The sequence below is a fragment of the Nematostella vectensis genome, chromosome 8 (genome assembly GCF_932526225.1).
Source record: "Nematostella vectensis chromosome 8, jaNemVect1.1, whole genome shotgun sequence".
NCBI classification, from domain to species: domain Eukaryota; kingdom Metazoa; phylum Cnidaria; class Anthozoa; order Actiniaria; family Edwardsiidae; genus Nematostella; species Nematostella vectensis.
Genome location: NC_064041.1, coordinates 11,667,176 through 11,683,842, shown reverse-complemented (window position 1 = coordinate 11,683,842; position 16,667 = coordinate 11,667,176). Strand labels below are relative to the sequence as shown.

At 45.2% G+C, this 16,667-nt stretch overlaps 1 protein-coding gene across 1 annotated transcript; it reads left to right on the top strand.

Moving 5' to 3' along the window:
- Window positions 1–93: 93 nt before the first annotated feature.
- On the top strand, window positions 94–16,500 carry LOC116619810 (abnormal spindle-like microcephaly-associated protein homolog). Its single transcript, XM_032385004.2, has 26 exons — window positions 94–774; window positions 1,119–1,914; window positions 2,245–2,421; window positions 2,504–2,578; window positions 2,881–3,126; window positions 3,420–3,487; window positions 3,855–4,127; window positions 4,765–4,869; window positions 5,026–5,096; window positions 5,425–5,500; window positions 5,820–5,889; window positions 6,056–6,141; window positions 6,355–6,576; window positions 7,321–7,519; window positions 8,003–8,076; window positions 8,189–8,260; window positions 8,754–8,882; window positions 8,958–8,987; window positions 9,074–13,291; window positions 13,419–13,670; window positions 13,788–13,937; window positions 14,397–14,588; window positions 14,715–14,907; window positions 15,308–15,462; window positions 15,634–15,786; window positions 15,860–16,500. Exons 1-26 carry the CDS (start codon window positions 226–228, stop codon window positions 16,205–16,207), a joined length of 8,979 nt encoding a protein of 2,992 aa, XP_032240895.2. The 5' UTR covers window positions 94–225; the 3' UTR covers window positions 16,208–16,500.
- The last annotated feature ends 167 nt before the right edge of the window (window positions 16,501–16,667 follow it).

Genomic DNA, 16,667 nt, shown 5'->3' with positions numbered 1-16,667 from the left:
ACGGCGTAGTCTCATTGGCTACAATTTTTAATATGCCTTAGAATACGCCCCGTGATTGGTCGATGGCCTTAACGCACGATTTTCAAAAACTGAACGTGTATTTACTACACCGTATGGAACACAGACCGAACTGTTGATCGGCTAGGGCAGTATTTAGGAGATTTTAGGTTTTTATTTTTTAATATAATGCTACCTAAAATCTAGAAAGACTTGTCCAGTCTCAACATGGATGAATCACAGGTGCTCTCACCAGATAAGGAAAACTTAGCGCCGTTTTTATCGAGTCTTTCGGATGATTTTAGGTCAAACGCAAAGACCTTTTCCTCACCTGCGAGATCTAGACGAAGTCAATGGTTTAGCCCTTGTAATTCACCTAGAAGAAAACCAAACACTCCAGATGAGCTTCCAAAACTTCACCTCACCCACTTTGCTCAAACTCCTCGGGTTGGATTTGGAAGCGTTAGAATCGGGAACTCAAAAACCGAAGAACTTGTGGTTTGGAACCCGAACTCAGAAAGTCAAACCCTCCGTATCGAAAAACTCCCTTCGGAAAAGGGTTTCAGCCTGGACTTTGCGGGTTTTATTCAAGACGAGGGAGGTAATAATGTTCTAATTGTTGAACCTGAAGAAGAAGTTTTGCTGCCGATAACTTGGGAGCCAAAGGAGGGAGGAAGATGCAGAGAGTTATTTGTTTTCAAGTGGGCAGAAACACACCGACTGCTAGCAATCGTGTATGGAACAGCCATTGAGGTGGTGAAGAAAACTGCTAAAAAGGTACGTAACTGGATAACGATGGTGATACTTTAGTGGGTTTAGAATGCTATAAACTAGAGAATATGTTTTTTTACGGCAAAGGTTTATTCGAAGACACGGCACGTCGATCTGTTAGTTAACTTATATTACTTCCTAAGTTATTTTGAGCTTTAGCAAATGGCGGTGTGATTAGCCTATTTCAAATGTAATTTAATTTGGGTGCTCTCTATATAGCTAGGTTAGCCAACAGAATAAAGTCTACTCAAGAATGTACCGCCATTCGATCAGCATTTACTGTATAATCATATACCCAAACTCCAATACAAGATGTATATTTCATTTTTCCTTTTTATTTTTTTGTATAGAAAAAGCCTTCAGTCCTCACGTCCAGTCAGTCTCTCAATAAAAGCCGTGCAAGGTGGTCCACAACCAAAGCCAAGCAGCCATTCTCTGTAGTTGTAAAGGAGTCTAAACCAATCCCCCACCCTGTCACACCCCTTTTGCCTCCTGGGCTTGTTAGCATTCAGAAATCTCTAGAGTTTGGAAATGGCAGCATCCCAGCAACTCCAGAGGAAGCACGCCAGATTGATTTAAACTCAGAGGAGAGAAGAGAGACATACGTGGTCGGAACACCAAGACGTGAGACAATGCCAGTTGCTCCCAAGGTCATCTCCGACTGCATCCCATTAAAACCTGCAATTGATGATGATCCAGTAGAGGACAATGCAGATACCCCAGATGTAGCAGAAGAATCTAAGCCCCTCCCTTCTGCTGAAGATGGTGAATGTGTTACGCAGAAGGTGTGTGTGCACCTTGATCCAAGATCCAAGCACCCAGACCCATCTTTGAATGTGAATAAAGACTCTGAAGAGGGAAAAACCCAAGCTCAGACGACTGATGAAATTATCGCTCAGTTGATATCTGACCACAAGAAAAAGAAGAATGCTAGGTCTCATTCTCTAGGGGCCCAGAGAAACATTCCCAATGCAAAAGAGCCAAAAAAAGAAGCCAAAAGGCCTGCTAGGAGGCAAAGTGAAGTCAAGCCGAGGGCTGAGGCAACAAAGGCTGTTCTCCAACCTGTGGCATTCTCAGTACAACCCCAAAAGAGAGAGAAGCCAAAGGCTCTGAAACGAAATTCACCAAAGCATAGCTCTGCTAGAGGTCAGTTCTCACTCTGCATTGTATGGGCGATAGTGGTGATTATATGGTGCCATGTCCATTACCCTTTGTTGCAATAACTAAAGACAAGACATCTTCCACCACTAGACAAAGCACACCCTTCACTCAAATCAGTTTTTTGTTGCCTCTCTGATCTATCTATATTGCAAAACACATTGACAAGGCAAAAGCCTTGAATTGAACTTCAGCACAAAAGTAGATAGCAATTAACACAGAAAAGATTAGGATATAATAATCTTAACATCCCTCAGTCCAAGAAAAAAAAACACTACATACCTGGTGACTAATATATTTTTTTTACTTTGATCAAAGGCTCTGCCTCAGGAAGGAAGACTCACAAAGTGAAAGTGAAGGTTGCATCTAAAGGGGTTGCGCCTACACGTCTGAAGCTCGTCAAGCCGCCACGCACCAGCATTCCCCAACACCCAATGCCATATGCTGCCAAGAACATGTACTATGACGAGCGCTGGATTGACAAGCAAGAAGAAGGTAGTTGAATGTGTTCATTTTCTGTGTAAGGAATTATTTGTATACCCAGACTATTTAAATCCTCAATTTTGTTATTGTTTAGGTTTCACTAGATGGTTAAACTTTATCCTCACCCCACCAGATGACTGCGACGTTCAGTTACAAAAAGACAAGAAAGGTAGGAAAGGAGGAGATCATCTGACATATTTTTTCCCTAATTAGTTAGTCTGGGCTGTTTACAACATGTTTATACCTAATCTATAATATTACTTGACTGTCTCTTCTGTGTGTGTTTCTCTCATCATGGCTCCTGTAGTTCTTTAAAAAAGAATTTCATTTCACATTTTTTTCCCAATGATGGTCTAAAAATTATCAAATTCCAGATAAGTATTTGGAGATCTTAAAAAAAGATACTGCTTTTTGATCTTTAATCTGCCTAAAACCTAAATGCAACTCAATATTTCTTCATCTTCTTTTCAGGAGACTGTGGTACAATGTCACTAACAGGGACACAATCTATAAAGTCCTCCCAGCCCCTGGCCCCAACCAAGGAAGACCTCTCCTTTAGGACCTACACGGCAAGGCGGCGCATGCAACGTCTGCGCAGGCATGCTTGTCTACTGTACCAATCCGAGCCTCTTATTCCTGTCATCAGGAAGATTGAAAGTGAGGTGGAACATGGCCGGCTAGCAATCAGGTCGGACCGCAAGTTACATGCCGATCTAGGTATGCTATGTTTTTTTTGCAATAAAGTGCATTTTAAAATTATCTGGCAGAGATGGTTTCTTGGCTTACAACAATTTACATTAGTAGGTTTGTATATAGCAAAAATGTTGTGAGATCATTTGCTATTATTTATCTTTCAAATCTGGCACTTTTCACCACTTATGTAGGCTATACATATACTCTAGTCTACTAGTATGTCAACCAGTCAGAATGCAGCATTGATAATAGATCTCTAATGTTATTTTACTAAAAGGCTGTAGCCTTATGATAAACTCTTTTATGTTTGTGATCAGGTATCAAGCAAACAGTTGTAAATATGATCTTGTCGTACAATACTCTTTGGCTCAGGATTGGCCTAGAGGTGAGTATTTTATTTTTAAAGAATTCTGATCCACCACTCTATTGTTGTTATTGTTGACATTCAAAAATACATGCCCTGTTTGCAACAAAATTTAAAAATAACTATGAGCTAAGTTTGATGCTTTATTGACATATTTGATTCAAAGTATCAAAGTTTCTTTTTAGAATTAGTCGATAGAAATGGTTGTTAAATAGGACAAATTGTTGGGCGGGAGCGTTAAATTGCAGTTTGGTTGGTCCTCTTTAATACTACTCTCTTATTACTCTACCTGTGGAACTTTCGGACCCGTAAGTGATCGTCCCCGCTAGAACAAGGTTTGCTTGTGACTACAGTAATTGTATTGCCATTTCTTTTTCTAAACTTCCAGACCATCTTTGGTGAAATACTCCCAATCCAAAGCAACAACGATGTTGCCGGCATTGCCCGTTTCCTAAGTGACCGGTTGCTTGGTAACCCAAGTATCGCACGTGCGTTCGCACACCCCACGGTCCCTGGCCTCTACCGTGATGGCTATATCACTCAGCTGTCGAAGTTTACTCTGAAGAAGTTTCTTTTACTTGTGCTGTTTCTGGACCATGCAAAGCTGACTCGCCTCATAGACCATGATCCATGCTTGTTCAATAGGGACGCAGAATTCAAGGTACAGATTTTGTCATGATCTTCTTATGTGTCGGGACAAAGGAAAGAGAATAGCAGCGTTATTCCTAAATTCGTTGTTGCGCGATCTCGGCGAATCGAAAATCTTCTCGCTCGGGAAGAGCGCGTTGTCAATCAACCGTCTAAACTAATCTATGGCTTTCATGTTTTCACTGTCGCGTCATTTGACTTCACACCGCAATGGGATTGATTGGTCACGGTGGTATGAATGAGTGCGCGCTATTCCCTGACGAGAAATTAATAGAGAATTGCACAAATTGAGATTGCACAAATGATCAATAGCAATAGTAATTTTGGTTGTCATTATAAACACTTGTATTTTTATGTTATTTCACTCTGTATTTTAGATAGCATTAGACTAACTAAGCGATATTTTTTCTGCTATCTGAGACTTGGCATGTTCTTAGTATGTTCTTAAAATTTGATGAAATCTCAGGCTGGACGTTCTAATAAAAAACTTCTTATATTTTATAAAAATTGTGTGTGCAATCGCTTCACTGAATAGAACTAAAACTAAACGGTTTTTACCTAATTAAAAATGATTTGATTTGAAAAAGGCTATATAATTTAACTAGTGGCTTTAGAGGTTTAGATCTAATGATTACGTCCCATGATTCCAGGCGAGTCGTGACCTCTTGCTGACGTTCTCAAGAGATTACCTGAAGGGTGAGGGAGACCTGACCAAGCACCTGAGTTATCTGGGCTTCAACGTGTCGCACCAACAGGTAGGGCCACAAGAAGTGCCGAGTCCCTTACGAATGGTTCCGAATCATGCACGAACGCCAAACACCGAGTCACGCTCGAAGAGCTCCGACTCGTTTACCAATGAAGTTGGTTACTTCGATAGTGTGTAAATTTAAATTTTATCTTTTGGTTTGCAGAGAGCTATCGATGAGTTTGATTATGCGGTGACAAACATTGCCACGGACCTGCGAGACGGACTGAGACTCACGTGAGTAGAGCTTTTAACATCCATCTAAACCTTTAAACGCCCCCCATCTAAAGAACGCTTCCCATCTAATGAACGCACCCCCCTTTAAGGTTACAAGTTCGTATTGAACGCTTCCCTCTATTAAACGCCGATATATGACCGCCCTCCCCTCGAACCATCGAAATAAACGCCCCCCGACGTTTTTAAGATCATTTGCGGTAGTGTTGTGCGTATTTGTTTGATTCCCTGTGTTGCTGTTTGAGGCATGCCTTGCGCTGACTTGTATTTCGGGCAAGTTGTTGAACTGACTATTTTCTCGCGTTTTAATGACTCGTCTCTTTTGTTTCAGGCGTGTCGTTGAACTTCTCTCGCACAACTGGCGGCTCACATCTACTCTACGAGTTCCCGCCATCTCGCGACTGCAGGTAACACACATTGCTCCAGGCATTCTGATCGGTCTTCCTGTGGATGGCTAGGGTTGTGACGTCACTGGAGGTCACCTCCAGCCCCTCTTGCCTCAGGGCCAACCACAGGAATACCGAACAGGACAGAACTAAGGACTTTGCTTTGTGACATGATATGGCAAGGGTTGTCGGGACCTAAAACCGTGATCAAAATGCAGATAATATCGTTACCAGACATCTGATACTCAACTGTTGTGTCGTGATTTGATGCTAAATCCATCTTGAGATAAGTACCACTTTAACACGAATATAAACGAGATATCTTTTTCTTTCTACTCAGAAAATCCACAACGTCGAAGTGGTCCTAAAAGCCCTGAAGGATCATGGGGTTCCTGTTGGTGAAGGCGAAGGTATGACTATGAATTTGTTTGTATGATGGCCACTTGTCGTGCAACTAAACTTTGAGCGGATAAACTTTCGTTATTAACAGAAAACCCGAGTCATTTCCGACCATCACCGACTCACTTCCGATTGATGTCGAATGTTCTCCGAGTGCTGATCCCTTTATCTCTGTAGGTAGCGGCATTACACCACGTCACATTGTGGACGGCCATCGGGAAAAGACCCTCAACCTCCTGTGGATGATTATCGTCAATTTCCAGGTACGACAGCTTTGCGACCCGCTCTCGACAAGTACCGAGTCATTTCCGAGTTGTATCGACTCACTAACGACTAAGATCTAGTACTTTTGAGTCACTTCTACGCTCCCGAATCTCGACCAGTAATATTTCTGTTTCGAATAAGGATTTTGAGATGATATAAATCTGTTTGATTTTAACATCGATTAACTGTAGCATATATTTTCTGTTTCACAGGTAAACATATTGCTAAGCGAAGAGAAGCTGAAAGAGGAGATCTCTTTTTTAGAGCAGAGCCTCGACTTGGAGCATTGCCTGGCCGCTTGTGACGTGTCCCGGATAATGGGGCTGCCAAGGAACAAGCGGGACTCCCTCGAGTCTGGCTTATACTTTAAGTCGGCGAGGCTGGGCTTGCTGCTCAAGTGGTGTAGACTCGTCTGCAAAAGCTATGGGCTCAAGGTAATCTGATTGGTCTGTGTAAAATTTTGCGTAAATCTGATTGGCTTGTTTGAAAATTTTGCGTAAATCTGATTGACTTGTTTGAAAATTTGCGTAAATCTGATTGGTCTGTGTGAAACTTTGCGTAAATGTGATTGGTCTATGTGAAACTTTGTGTAAATCTGATTGGTCTGTGTATTACTTCGCGTAAATCTGATTGTTCTGTGAGTAACTGTGTAAATCTGATCGGCCTGTGTGTAACTTTGCGTAAATCTGTTTGGTCTGTGTGTTCGCGTAAATCTGACTGGTCTGTGTGTTACTTTGCATAAATCTGATTGTTCTGTGTGTAACTTTGCGTAAATCTTGATCGGCCTGTGTGTAACTTTACGTAAATCTGTTTGGTCTGTGTGTTCGCGTAAATCTGACTGGTCTGTGTGTTACTTTGCATAAATCTGATTGTTCTATGTGTAACTTTGCGTAAATCTGATCGGCCTGTGTGTAACTTTACGTAAATCTGTTTTGTCTGTGTGTTCGCGAAAATCTGACCGGTCTGTGTGTTACTTTGGGTAAATCTGATTGTTCTGTGTGTAACTTTGCGTAAATCTGAACGGCCTGTGTGTTACTTCCCGTAAATCTGATTGGCCTGTGTGTTACTTCGCGGTCCATGTGCGAGATGATCAATGTTATTTTTCCATGATATAAGATGCTGGTGTATCTGGTCTTTGCGTTCGACGATCGATAATCTAACGATGTTTTTTCTTGCAGATCGATAATTTCACGGTGTCATTTTCTGATGGTCGCGCATTGTGCTACCTCTTGCACCACTACCACCCGGCCTTACTCCCCCTGTCCGCTATACGCCAAGAGACCACACTCACGAGGAATCCGGGGGTCCTTGACAGTAGCGACAGTGAGGAGGACGAGGGGATCCTCCGGGATTCCTGGACGGAGTCTTACAGTCCCGGTACGCATGTTTTAATTCACCCTCATGTCTTCCCACAACTCTTTGCAATGCGTGCGTTGGTCCGAGACAAACTTGTAAAGAAGATGGCGAAGTTTGTCACCTGAACTCTGTTTCACGCGCGCGTCGTAAAGAGGGGAAAGCGAATTGCTGTTGTTGCTCTGCTTATAAGGTGCCCTATTTTTACTGGATTTACCTGATGACATTGTACTTGGCTAAGAATAAATAAATGCCATCGGGTACTGTGATGTTCAGTATTTCATATAACTCTCGTCATCAATTTTCGTCTCAAGCTCTTTCTGGCTTCCATAAATTAAACTATTGGTGTTTTTTTAATGGTCTTTGGTCTTTTAATGGCCTTGCGGAAAGGTAGTGTGATCGATCAGTTGTCTTGCCACTACCGTTTCTTCCTTTCGCCAGTTACGCTTTTTGCATTTCTATTGATACTATTTACTTTTGCTTATTCAACGTCTGCTTTCCTCTTAGGGTCGGGAAAGAACCATGAGCTTGAGCGACTGAAAGCCAACGAGAGAGAAAACTTCAAACTACTTGCCGAGAAGGTAGCGTCATTTCCATTGTCCATTCTATACAATCGTTTTGCTCTGTTGAGTTTTGATTGGCCTATACATTACGCTCTGTGATTGGCTGATACATTGTAACCAATATCCCCAGGTTCAAACATTAGGCGGGGTTCCACTGATGACGAAGTTCGCCGATATGTCCAACACAATCCCGGATGAAAAGGTTGGTATCCTTCCTTTGTAGTCATGTGATCGCCATGTGACTATACGTCATATACCTCCTGTGTCATTTGCGATCAGAAACTTAAAGCCGCATTGTCACCAGTTTACTTCCGGTCGATTACGTAAGAATCTCCGATGATTTTTTTACGGAAAACACGAAAAATATTTCAAAATATAGAAGGCAGTGTGTCTATTGGAAGCCTCTTTGAGGATGTGACTGCTAATTTAGAGCGGATTGCCTGTTTAATATCTCGGATTTTAATAGATTCTTTTGTCTTTTAACGGTTGAGGTTTCCGTCGGACCTCCGGAAGTAAACTGGTGACAATGCGGCTTTAATAATACTTCTTGCAAGTGTCTTCTATTAGACTTGTGTGATAACTCAGGTCATTGTGCAATTCTAGTATCATTGCTTGTCAATGCATTTTTTGTACAGGTTGTGATCGCGTTATGTGTATGCTCATGTCTGCGTGACAAGATTTCATTTCCTGTACAGGTGGTGATCACATACACGTCATATCTGTGCGCGCGTCTGCTGGACTTGCGTGACGAAAAAAGAGCTGCACGGCGCATCCAAGTGGCCTGGAGACGACACAAGCTCCGGAAACAGCTGCAAAGGCGACAGGTGCGTGACGTCACTTCCGAACACATAACACCCATTTCTGTCTTAGCCTAAAACTTTTTCTTTGTGTTATCGCAGGACTTGGTGAAGTCGGCAGTCTTGATACAGGTGAGTCGACAGTCTTGATACATATTCGATGTGATTACAGTGGCTTGTGGATTTCTCATCTTCACTTATTCATTGTTTACCCATAGGCCTTAACGCGAGGGGCACTCCATCAACGTCGGTACCAGGCCCTCAGAAAAGCCACTCTCCTCCTTCAGTCAGTATATCGTGGCCATTTAGTGCGCCAGCGCATGCGCACCCGTGACCTCGCCGCTCAACGAATCCAGTCTCACTTCCGCGCCAACAGATCCATGCTCAAGGCACGTGCACACTACCAGCGCCTCCGCCAATCAGCTATCGCGCTACAATCGATCGTCAGGGGCAACAAGGCTAGGAGACAGGTCCGAGAGATTCGCGCTGCCCGCGTGATTCAGGCCTCTTGGCGAGGTTACATTGTCATGTCACGTGTCAAAGCGATGAAAATCGCCGTCGTCACGTGTCAGAGTGCGATCCGTGGTTTCCTCGCGAGGAAGAGACTGGGTAAAGCGAAGAAAGCTGCAGCCATCATCCAACAGGGTTACCGCGCTTCTGTGAAGGTTAGAAAAGCCAGGAGCGACTTCTTGGCACTGAGAAACGCGACGGTGAAGATGCAAGCCCTGCACCGTGGTAATCAAGACAGGAAGTTTGTAAAAAAGACCCTCGCAGCCATCACGATTCAAAGCTTCCTTCGGATGAAGCTGTGCAGAGATGAGTACCTAAGAAAAAGGGAGTCGGCCATTAGAATCCAGGCAGAAGTCAGGCGGTACTTGACCAGGGGTGCATTCCTTGATCAAAAACGTGCTGTTTTAATAATGCAGACCCGCTACCTGGCGCTCAAAAACGGAAGAGAGCGCAGACAAGAATTGGCGCTACTGAGAGCGTCTACAATCAGGATTCAAGCTTGCTTTAGAAGATACACAGCAAGAAGAAAGTTCCTGGTCCAGAGAGCTGCCGTTGTTAGGATTCAAGCGTGTTTCAAGGGTCATATAGCAAGAGGAGAATTCGAGAGATTGAGATCTGCGACAGTTCTTTTGCAGAGCTTCTTCAGAGGCCATTTGATGGTGAAGAAAGCCATTGTCGAGTACCAAGCCCTGAGGAGTGCAGCGGTGGTAATACAGTCGTGGTACAAAGCGCACATATGTAGAAAGAGATTTATTTTGCTCAGGAAAGCCGCAGTCACGATTCAAGCCGCATTCAGAAGTCATGTTCTGAGAAAGCGATTCCTTGCACTTCAGCGCGCAGTGCATACGATAGAGGAGAGATACACCGCAGTTCTACACGGAAGACTCGTGCACTGCCTCTACCACCTGACTCGAGGTGCCATCATAACACTCCAAGCAGCCATTCGGGGATACCTTGCAAGGAAGGAGATCGCCCAGCAGCGTCACGCGGCTGTTATAATACAAACTGCCGTGCGCGGGTACATGAGAAAGAAGGACTACATGAAGATGAAGCACGCCACTACGGCCATCCAGCGCCGATACAGGGCTGTTGTCTTAGGACGACTAGCGACTAAAGAGTACAGGAACACACGGGAAGCAGTGATAACAATGCAAGCAACGTTCAGAGGAGAACGGGTGAGAAAAGAGTTACGCCATCAAGCTAACGCTTCTGTCCTCATTCAAGCACTATTCCGAGGATACATCCAGAGAGCAAATTATACTAAGCTGAAGAAAGCCGCGCGCGTGATACAGCCGCGTTACCGGGCGTACTTGGCAGGTAGAGCAGCGCGCGAGGAGTACGCGCAAATTCGTGCAGCCGTGATCACCATACAGGCATTCTACAGAGGCGCAAAAGTGCGGGACGAGGTCCGAGTAATGAACGCGTCTGCAGTACGTATCCAGGCGATTTACCGAGGGTTCACCCAAAGACGGCAATACTACAGTTTAAGACGCGCTACCCATGTTTTCCAGAGCCAATACAGAGCCCTTGTTAAGGGCCGGCGAGAAGCGGAGAGATACATGGTGACCAGGAAAGCTGTGTTGACAGTCCAGGCATTTCTTCGCGGTATGGTTGCACGGAAGGAGGTGAAGTGTCTACGAGCTGCCGTGAGAATCCAGGCATGTTACCGTGGGTATACCGCCAGGAAGGAATACAGCCGCTGTGTAACCAGTATCGTGCTCATGCAAGCTCTTGTACGTCGTAACCTAGCCGTAAAGCGATACCAAGCGCTGCGAGAAGCAGCTATTGGGATTCAAAAGAGGTTCCGAGCCAAAGAAGAAGGAAAGTTGGTCTACCTGATGTTCCACATTCAGAGAGGGGCATGCATTGTCATACAGTCTGCAGTACGTGCATTGCTCGCTCGCAAACGATTCTTGGAGATGAAGACCGCTACCCTCATCCTTCAAAAGAGATACCGAGCTCTCAACCATGGCAGGCGAGAACGTGCGGAGTATCATCGCGCGAGAGCAGCTGTGATTACCATCCAGGCGTACATCCGGGGTACCCAAGCACGTGATCTCGCGAGGAGGCACCGTGCAGCGCGCGCGATACAGTCCTCCTACAAGATGCACCGCGCGAGGGTGAGCTTTGTGAAATCACGCGCATGCGTGGTAAAGATCCAGGCTTGGATGCGTATGAAAATCCAGAGGACGCGCTTCATAGCACTGAGAGAGGCTACGTGTATGCTACAGACTCGCTACCGGGCAATTATCGCAGGCAGAACACAAAGATTTGCGTATTGCTATACCCGGTGCGCGGTCATCGCCATACAGGCCACGATAAGGGGCTTCTTGACAAGATCTCTGCTCAGTCGGCAACATAACGCCGCTACAGCCATCCAGACTGCTTTCCGAGGATACAAGGCAAGGCAGTCGTACAACCAAATTCGGACAGCTGTGCTAGTGCTGCAGACTCGCTGGCGATCGTGTCTTCTTGCCCGCGCGGTGGCGAGGAACTACTGCACACTGAGGCTAGCGGCAATTGTCATGCAGAGTCATTATCGAGGTCAGGTCGCTCGACGCTTCGTCCGCAGGATCCGCGCCGCCGTGCTCATCCAGGCCGCATACAGAAGTTCCACAGCGAGAAGACAGTATACCTCGCTCAGAGATTCTGTTGTCGTTATTCAGCGAAACGTACGACGGTGCCAAGCGCAGCGGTCTTACCGACGCCTCAGATGCGCAGTGATATTCGTACAGCGGACGTACCGCGCATTACAGCAGCTGCAGAAAGATCACGTTCGGTTCCTTGTCGTGAAGTATTCGGCTATTGCGATACAAAGCGCTGTCAGAGGCTGGATGTGTAAGCGACGCTATGATAGCCTCAGGCAAGCTACTCTCTTGATGCAGCAGAGACGCAGGGCCAACGTGTTGGGGAGGATCAAGAGAGGAGAGTTTGTAAGAAATAGGCAAGCGAGTGTTGTCGTCCAGTCCGCGTACAGAGCTTGGGTGGCGAGGAAGGTCGCACGGCGCATGCGCGCTGCTAGGTTGATCCAATCATACTACAGAAGTTGCGTCGCTCGCAAGGCGTATCTGAGGTACAGGAGCGCATGTGTTCGCATGCAAGCTTTGGTGCGTGGGAAACAAGCGAGAGAAGCGTTCATGGAACTGAAGATGGCGACTGTGACACTTCAGCGAAGGTACAAAGCCAATGCGGCTTGCAAAAATCAGAGAGAGTATTACTCACAGCTCCGAAGAAGCGTCATCCAGATGCAGTCGTTATACATTGGGCGCAAGGCACGCAAAATTGTTAGACAGATGGTAGAAGAGAGGAAAGCGAGGAGCTCGGCGGCCGTGAAAATACAGCAGGTTTACCGTGGCTACAAGTTGACTCAGATCCACGTGCTAAACTTCCACTTCATAAGGGGTGCCATCATCACTCTACAGGCTGCGTACCGGGGATACAGCGCAAGAAAACACTTACAAAAATTACGCGCTGTGATTAAGATACAAGCTTACCTTCGCGGGGCGACGGCTAGACGGAATTACGAGACACTCCGACGAGCGGTGATCACTATGCAAGCACGAGCCCGCGGCAACCTAGCTCAGCGGAAGTACACTCTGTTAAAAAGCTCAACCAGTGTGATCCAGACTCGATTTCGCGCTCAACTCGCGATGAGGAAAGCGCGGGAAAATTACACCGAGACGCGCGCAGCGGCCATAACCCTTCAGTCCACGTGGAGAGGTCATCAACAGCGACTGCAGTACAGTGAGATTTGCAAGTCAGCGGTAGTGTTGCAGAGTCATGTCAGGGCATATCAGGCGAGGAGGAGGTTCGTGGTGATGAAACAGGCGGCGGCTGTCATTCAAACCCGTTACCATGCCTACCGTGACGGCGCGAGCTGTCGTCTGAAGTACAACATGTTGCGAAGAGCTTCCGTCACCATTCAGGTAATAAGTGTTTTCTGTTTTTTTTTGTTGTTGTTTTTACAACATTTTTTTATTCATTATTTTCATTTTGCAACTTCACCCTTCTTTTAAACCGCTTGCTCAAATGAAAATTTCTTTCCTGTCACAGAGTTTTTACAGAGGTTATCTATCTCGCCAACACGTTCGTCAAATCAAGGCAGCGGTAACTCTCCAAAAGCATGCGCGTGCGCTGCTTCAAGGCCGTAAGGAGCACAGGGATTACATCACAATGAAGCGAGCAGCGGTAGTTCTTCAGTCTGCATACCGGGGTCGCTGTGCCCGCCTGGGGGCTAGGTCACATAGAGCGGCACGTATTATTCAATCGCTTTATAGAGGATTTGTTGCTAGGAAACGAGTAGAGGTTGGTAAACATTTACTTGCTTGACGCCGTATTTGACCTTACTATACCCTGACCGTTTGCTTCTACTGGTTACCTCTAGCTGCGTGGTGATATTTTTTTTTATTTGTCTCTTTGTAGCGCATGAGGGAGGTGCGCCGACAGTGTCTCCTGAGATTCAGCGCAGCGGTATTTCACCACTTGTCCGCGATACGAGTCCAGCGGTTCTATAGGCGTGCCCGAGCACTTGCAGTCGCTAGGAAGGAAATTGCTTCTGTTGTTGCCATACAGGTAAGAAAGAAAGAAGGAAAGGATACATTGATTTACAGTGAGGACACAGAAAGCGGGCCATGCTGAACAACTTTAAGCAATCAGATTCGGCTTGAGCACCGTAAACATTTTGAAAAAAAAAAAGTCCAGCCAATCAGTACAGGTGTTCCCACGCTCAATCCCAGGTGTTCCCACGCTCGACAAAAGGTCTGGCTACTGTCGACTACACGTACGAGGTCAAATAAATAACGTCCGGCGTTTACCATTGGCTGAACTTTTTCTTTAAAATGTTTACGGTGTTCAAGCCGATTTTGATTGGTGAAAGTTGTTCACCATGGTCCACTTTCTGTGTCCTCGCTGTAATTACCACTTTACCACAACAAATCAAGTTTTGCTTGTTCTAGCATCTAGTCTCTCTACAGATTATCTGTAGTTATACCATGAATAATTGATTGTGATATTTCTAACACATTTTCCTAGTTCTGGTGGCGAGGTGCGCTGGCTCGACACCGCTATCTGCGCATGCGCTCTGCGGCCATTGTACTCCAGCAAGCTGCGCGGCGTAGCCTCGATGTCAAGCACAGGGCTGCCACTCGGATCCAGGCGCTTGCTCGGGCATGGCTTGCGAAGAAAGCAATGACCACCATGAACAGCGCAGCTCTCAAAATCCAGGTAATTACCATTTTATACTTTTATCATGAATTTGACATAAAAATGTTTGAAACGATGAAGAAATGTCTCATCACACTACAATACGTCTGTGTTTTGTTTTTATCTATTTCTGGTTTGTTTCCACAGGCTCTTTGGCGAGGTTATCAAGTACGGCGTCACGTGACCAGCCTGAAGGTCAAGAAAGCGCGCAAGCGCATCGAGGCAGCCAATGAGGCTGCGACCGAGTCCATGAAGCTTTGCAATCGTACTCGTTCCGCGTTGGATTATCTGCTCACATGCAAGAATCTCTCCTCCATCTACAAGACTTTGGTCAACTTGGGTAAGTAGATGTATAGGAAAAATACTCGCTTTTCTTCGAGTCCCGAGAAAAGATCCAAACGCACTTTGCCTATTCCAGAGTTGTGAACCGCCTATCTTTTATTGTTTATGCTTTCATTGTTATATGCTTATCCTCTCTCTGTCCGTATTGCAGAGGTTGTGGCTCGAAAATCTTATATCGTTTATTATACTTATCCCGTCTGTGTCCGTATTGCAGAAGTTGTGCCTCGCCCTTCTTTTATTTTTTTATTATACTTATCCCCTTTCTGTATTGCAGAGGTTCGGAACCGCCTATCTTTCATTGTTCATTGTGCTTATCCCGTTCTATGTCCGTATAGCAGAGGTTTGGCCTCACCTATCTTTCATTTTTATACTTATCTCCATCCGTGTCCGTATTGCAGAGGTTGTGACTCGCCTATCTTACGTATGCTGTGAGCAGCTGCTCAGGGAGAATGCATTGCGCGTCATCTTCACGGTCATCAGAAACTCCAACCGTAGCCTGCCCCAGATGGAGATCGTGAAATACGCACTCGCCATCTTGATCAACGTCGCCAAGGTAACTACATCCTGTCAATCGATATTACTATGGTGACGAAGCATGTCATTCAAAGGCCTGCATATACCAGCCAAACTACTGGATAGATACGAAAAAGCAATTATGAATTTCAATCAATCTTTATAGTACAACATCTAAATGATTAACACTTCAATCTTTGTTTTATTTTAGTGTCCGAGCACTTTCCGAGCGGTTTACGAAGAGCCCGACTCGCTATCGACACTTGTCGAGCTGATGACGATTTTCCGCGAAAAGGATGTGCTTTTCTCCAAAGCATGCTGCCTTATTACTGTGTTAGGGCGACGAGACCATTCAATAGTACAGGTACAAGAAAACCCCCATTGCCCCCTCTTTTTTTACCATCATGTACTGACTTATTTCTTGTTATTAATCCTAGGACATCATAAACCAACCGAAAATCTGCGAAAAATTCCGAAGTATCAGCAGCCTGGTTGAGCGGAAATACAAACGGGAGGCAAGACGAAGCGTAGTCAAGTCCAAGATGACACATGGGACACCCTACAAGGCCGTACCCCCCTCGACCCCCTGCCAGAATCCCCCACCCTCCACCCCGTACAAGAAAGCACCTCTCGTCACGCCGTACAAGCACACGCCATTCAAGACCCCTTATAAGGCAAAGCGCCAATCTGATTGGGCCATGTGGCAGGAGTATGTAAATAAGATCCAGGATCCTTTGCACGCAGTGCGATCGATGATGAGGACCTATCACCTTGACGACCAGTAAAATTACGTCATCGAGCCTCGTCACTATGTGTGATAAATGGCTACGTCTGTCTCCTGCATCCATGTGGGCTGTTGGTACAGTTTCTCTATTGATTTTAGGTAGATTTTATTTTTTATTAGTTGAAGTTCTGAAAAAAAAGTAGAAATCGAATCTTCATTTTACTGTATATCATGTAATGCCATTTTCAAGTTGTACATTTTTGCATTTCCATACGTTACAACGATTGTGTTCTCATTTGTACATAGTGTAAATACACCAAAGTTGTTTCTAAATACAACCTATTTTACACATCAGAGCCTTGTGTTGTGAGAAATTATTTGCCCTTATTCTAATGATTTCATATTTACAATATCACCTTAGCGTTCTCACAACTTCTATAATCATGTTGGAAACATGCATTGAATTTTCCGCGAAATATCCGAATCTTGGAGCTATGAGAAAACGGTAATTAATGTCGCTT

Coding starts and splice junctions, on each gene's coding strand:
- LOC116619810 (XM_032385004.2), top strand. CDS start 226: ATGGATGAATCACAGGTGCTCTCACCAGATAAGGAAAACTTAGCGCCG. Junction 775..1,118: donor TGAAGAAAACTGCTAAAAAG/GTACGTAACTGG, acceptor TTTTTTGTATAG/AAAAAGCCTTCAGTCCTCAC. Junction 3,127..3,419: donor CAAGTTACATGCCGATCTAG/GTATGCTATGTT, acceptor GTTTGTGATCAG/GTATCAAGCAAACAGTTGTA.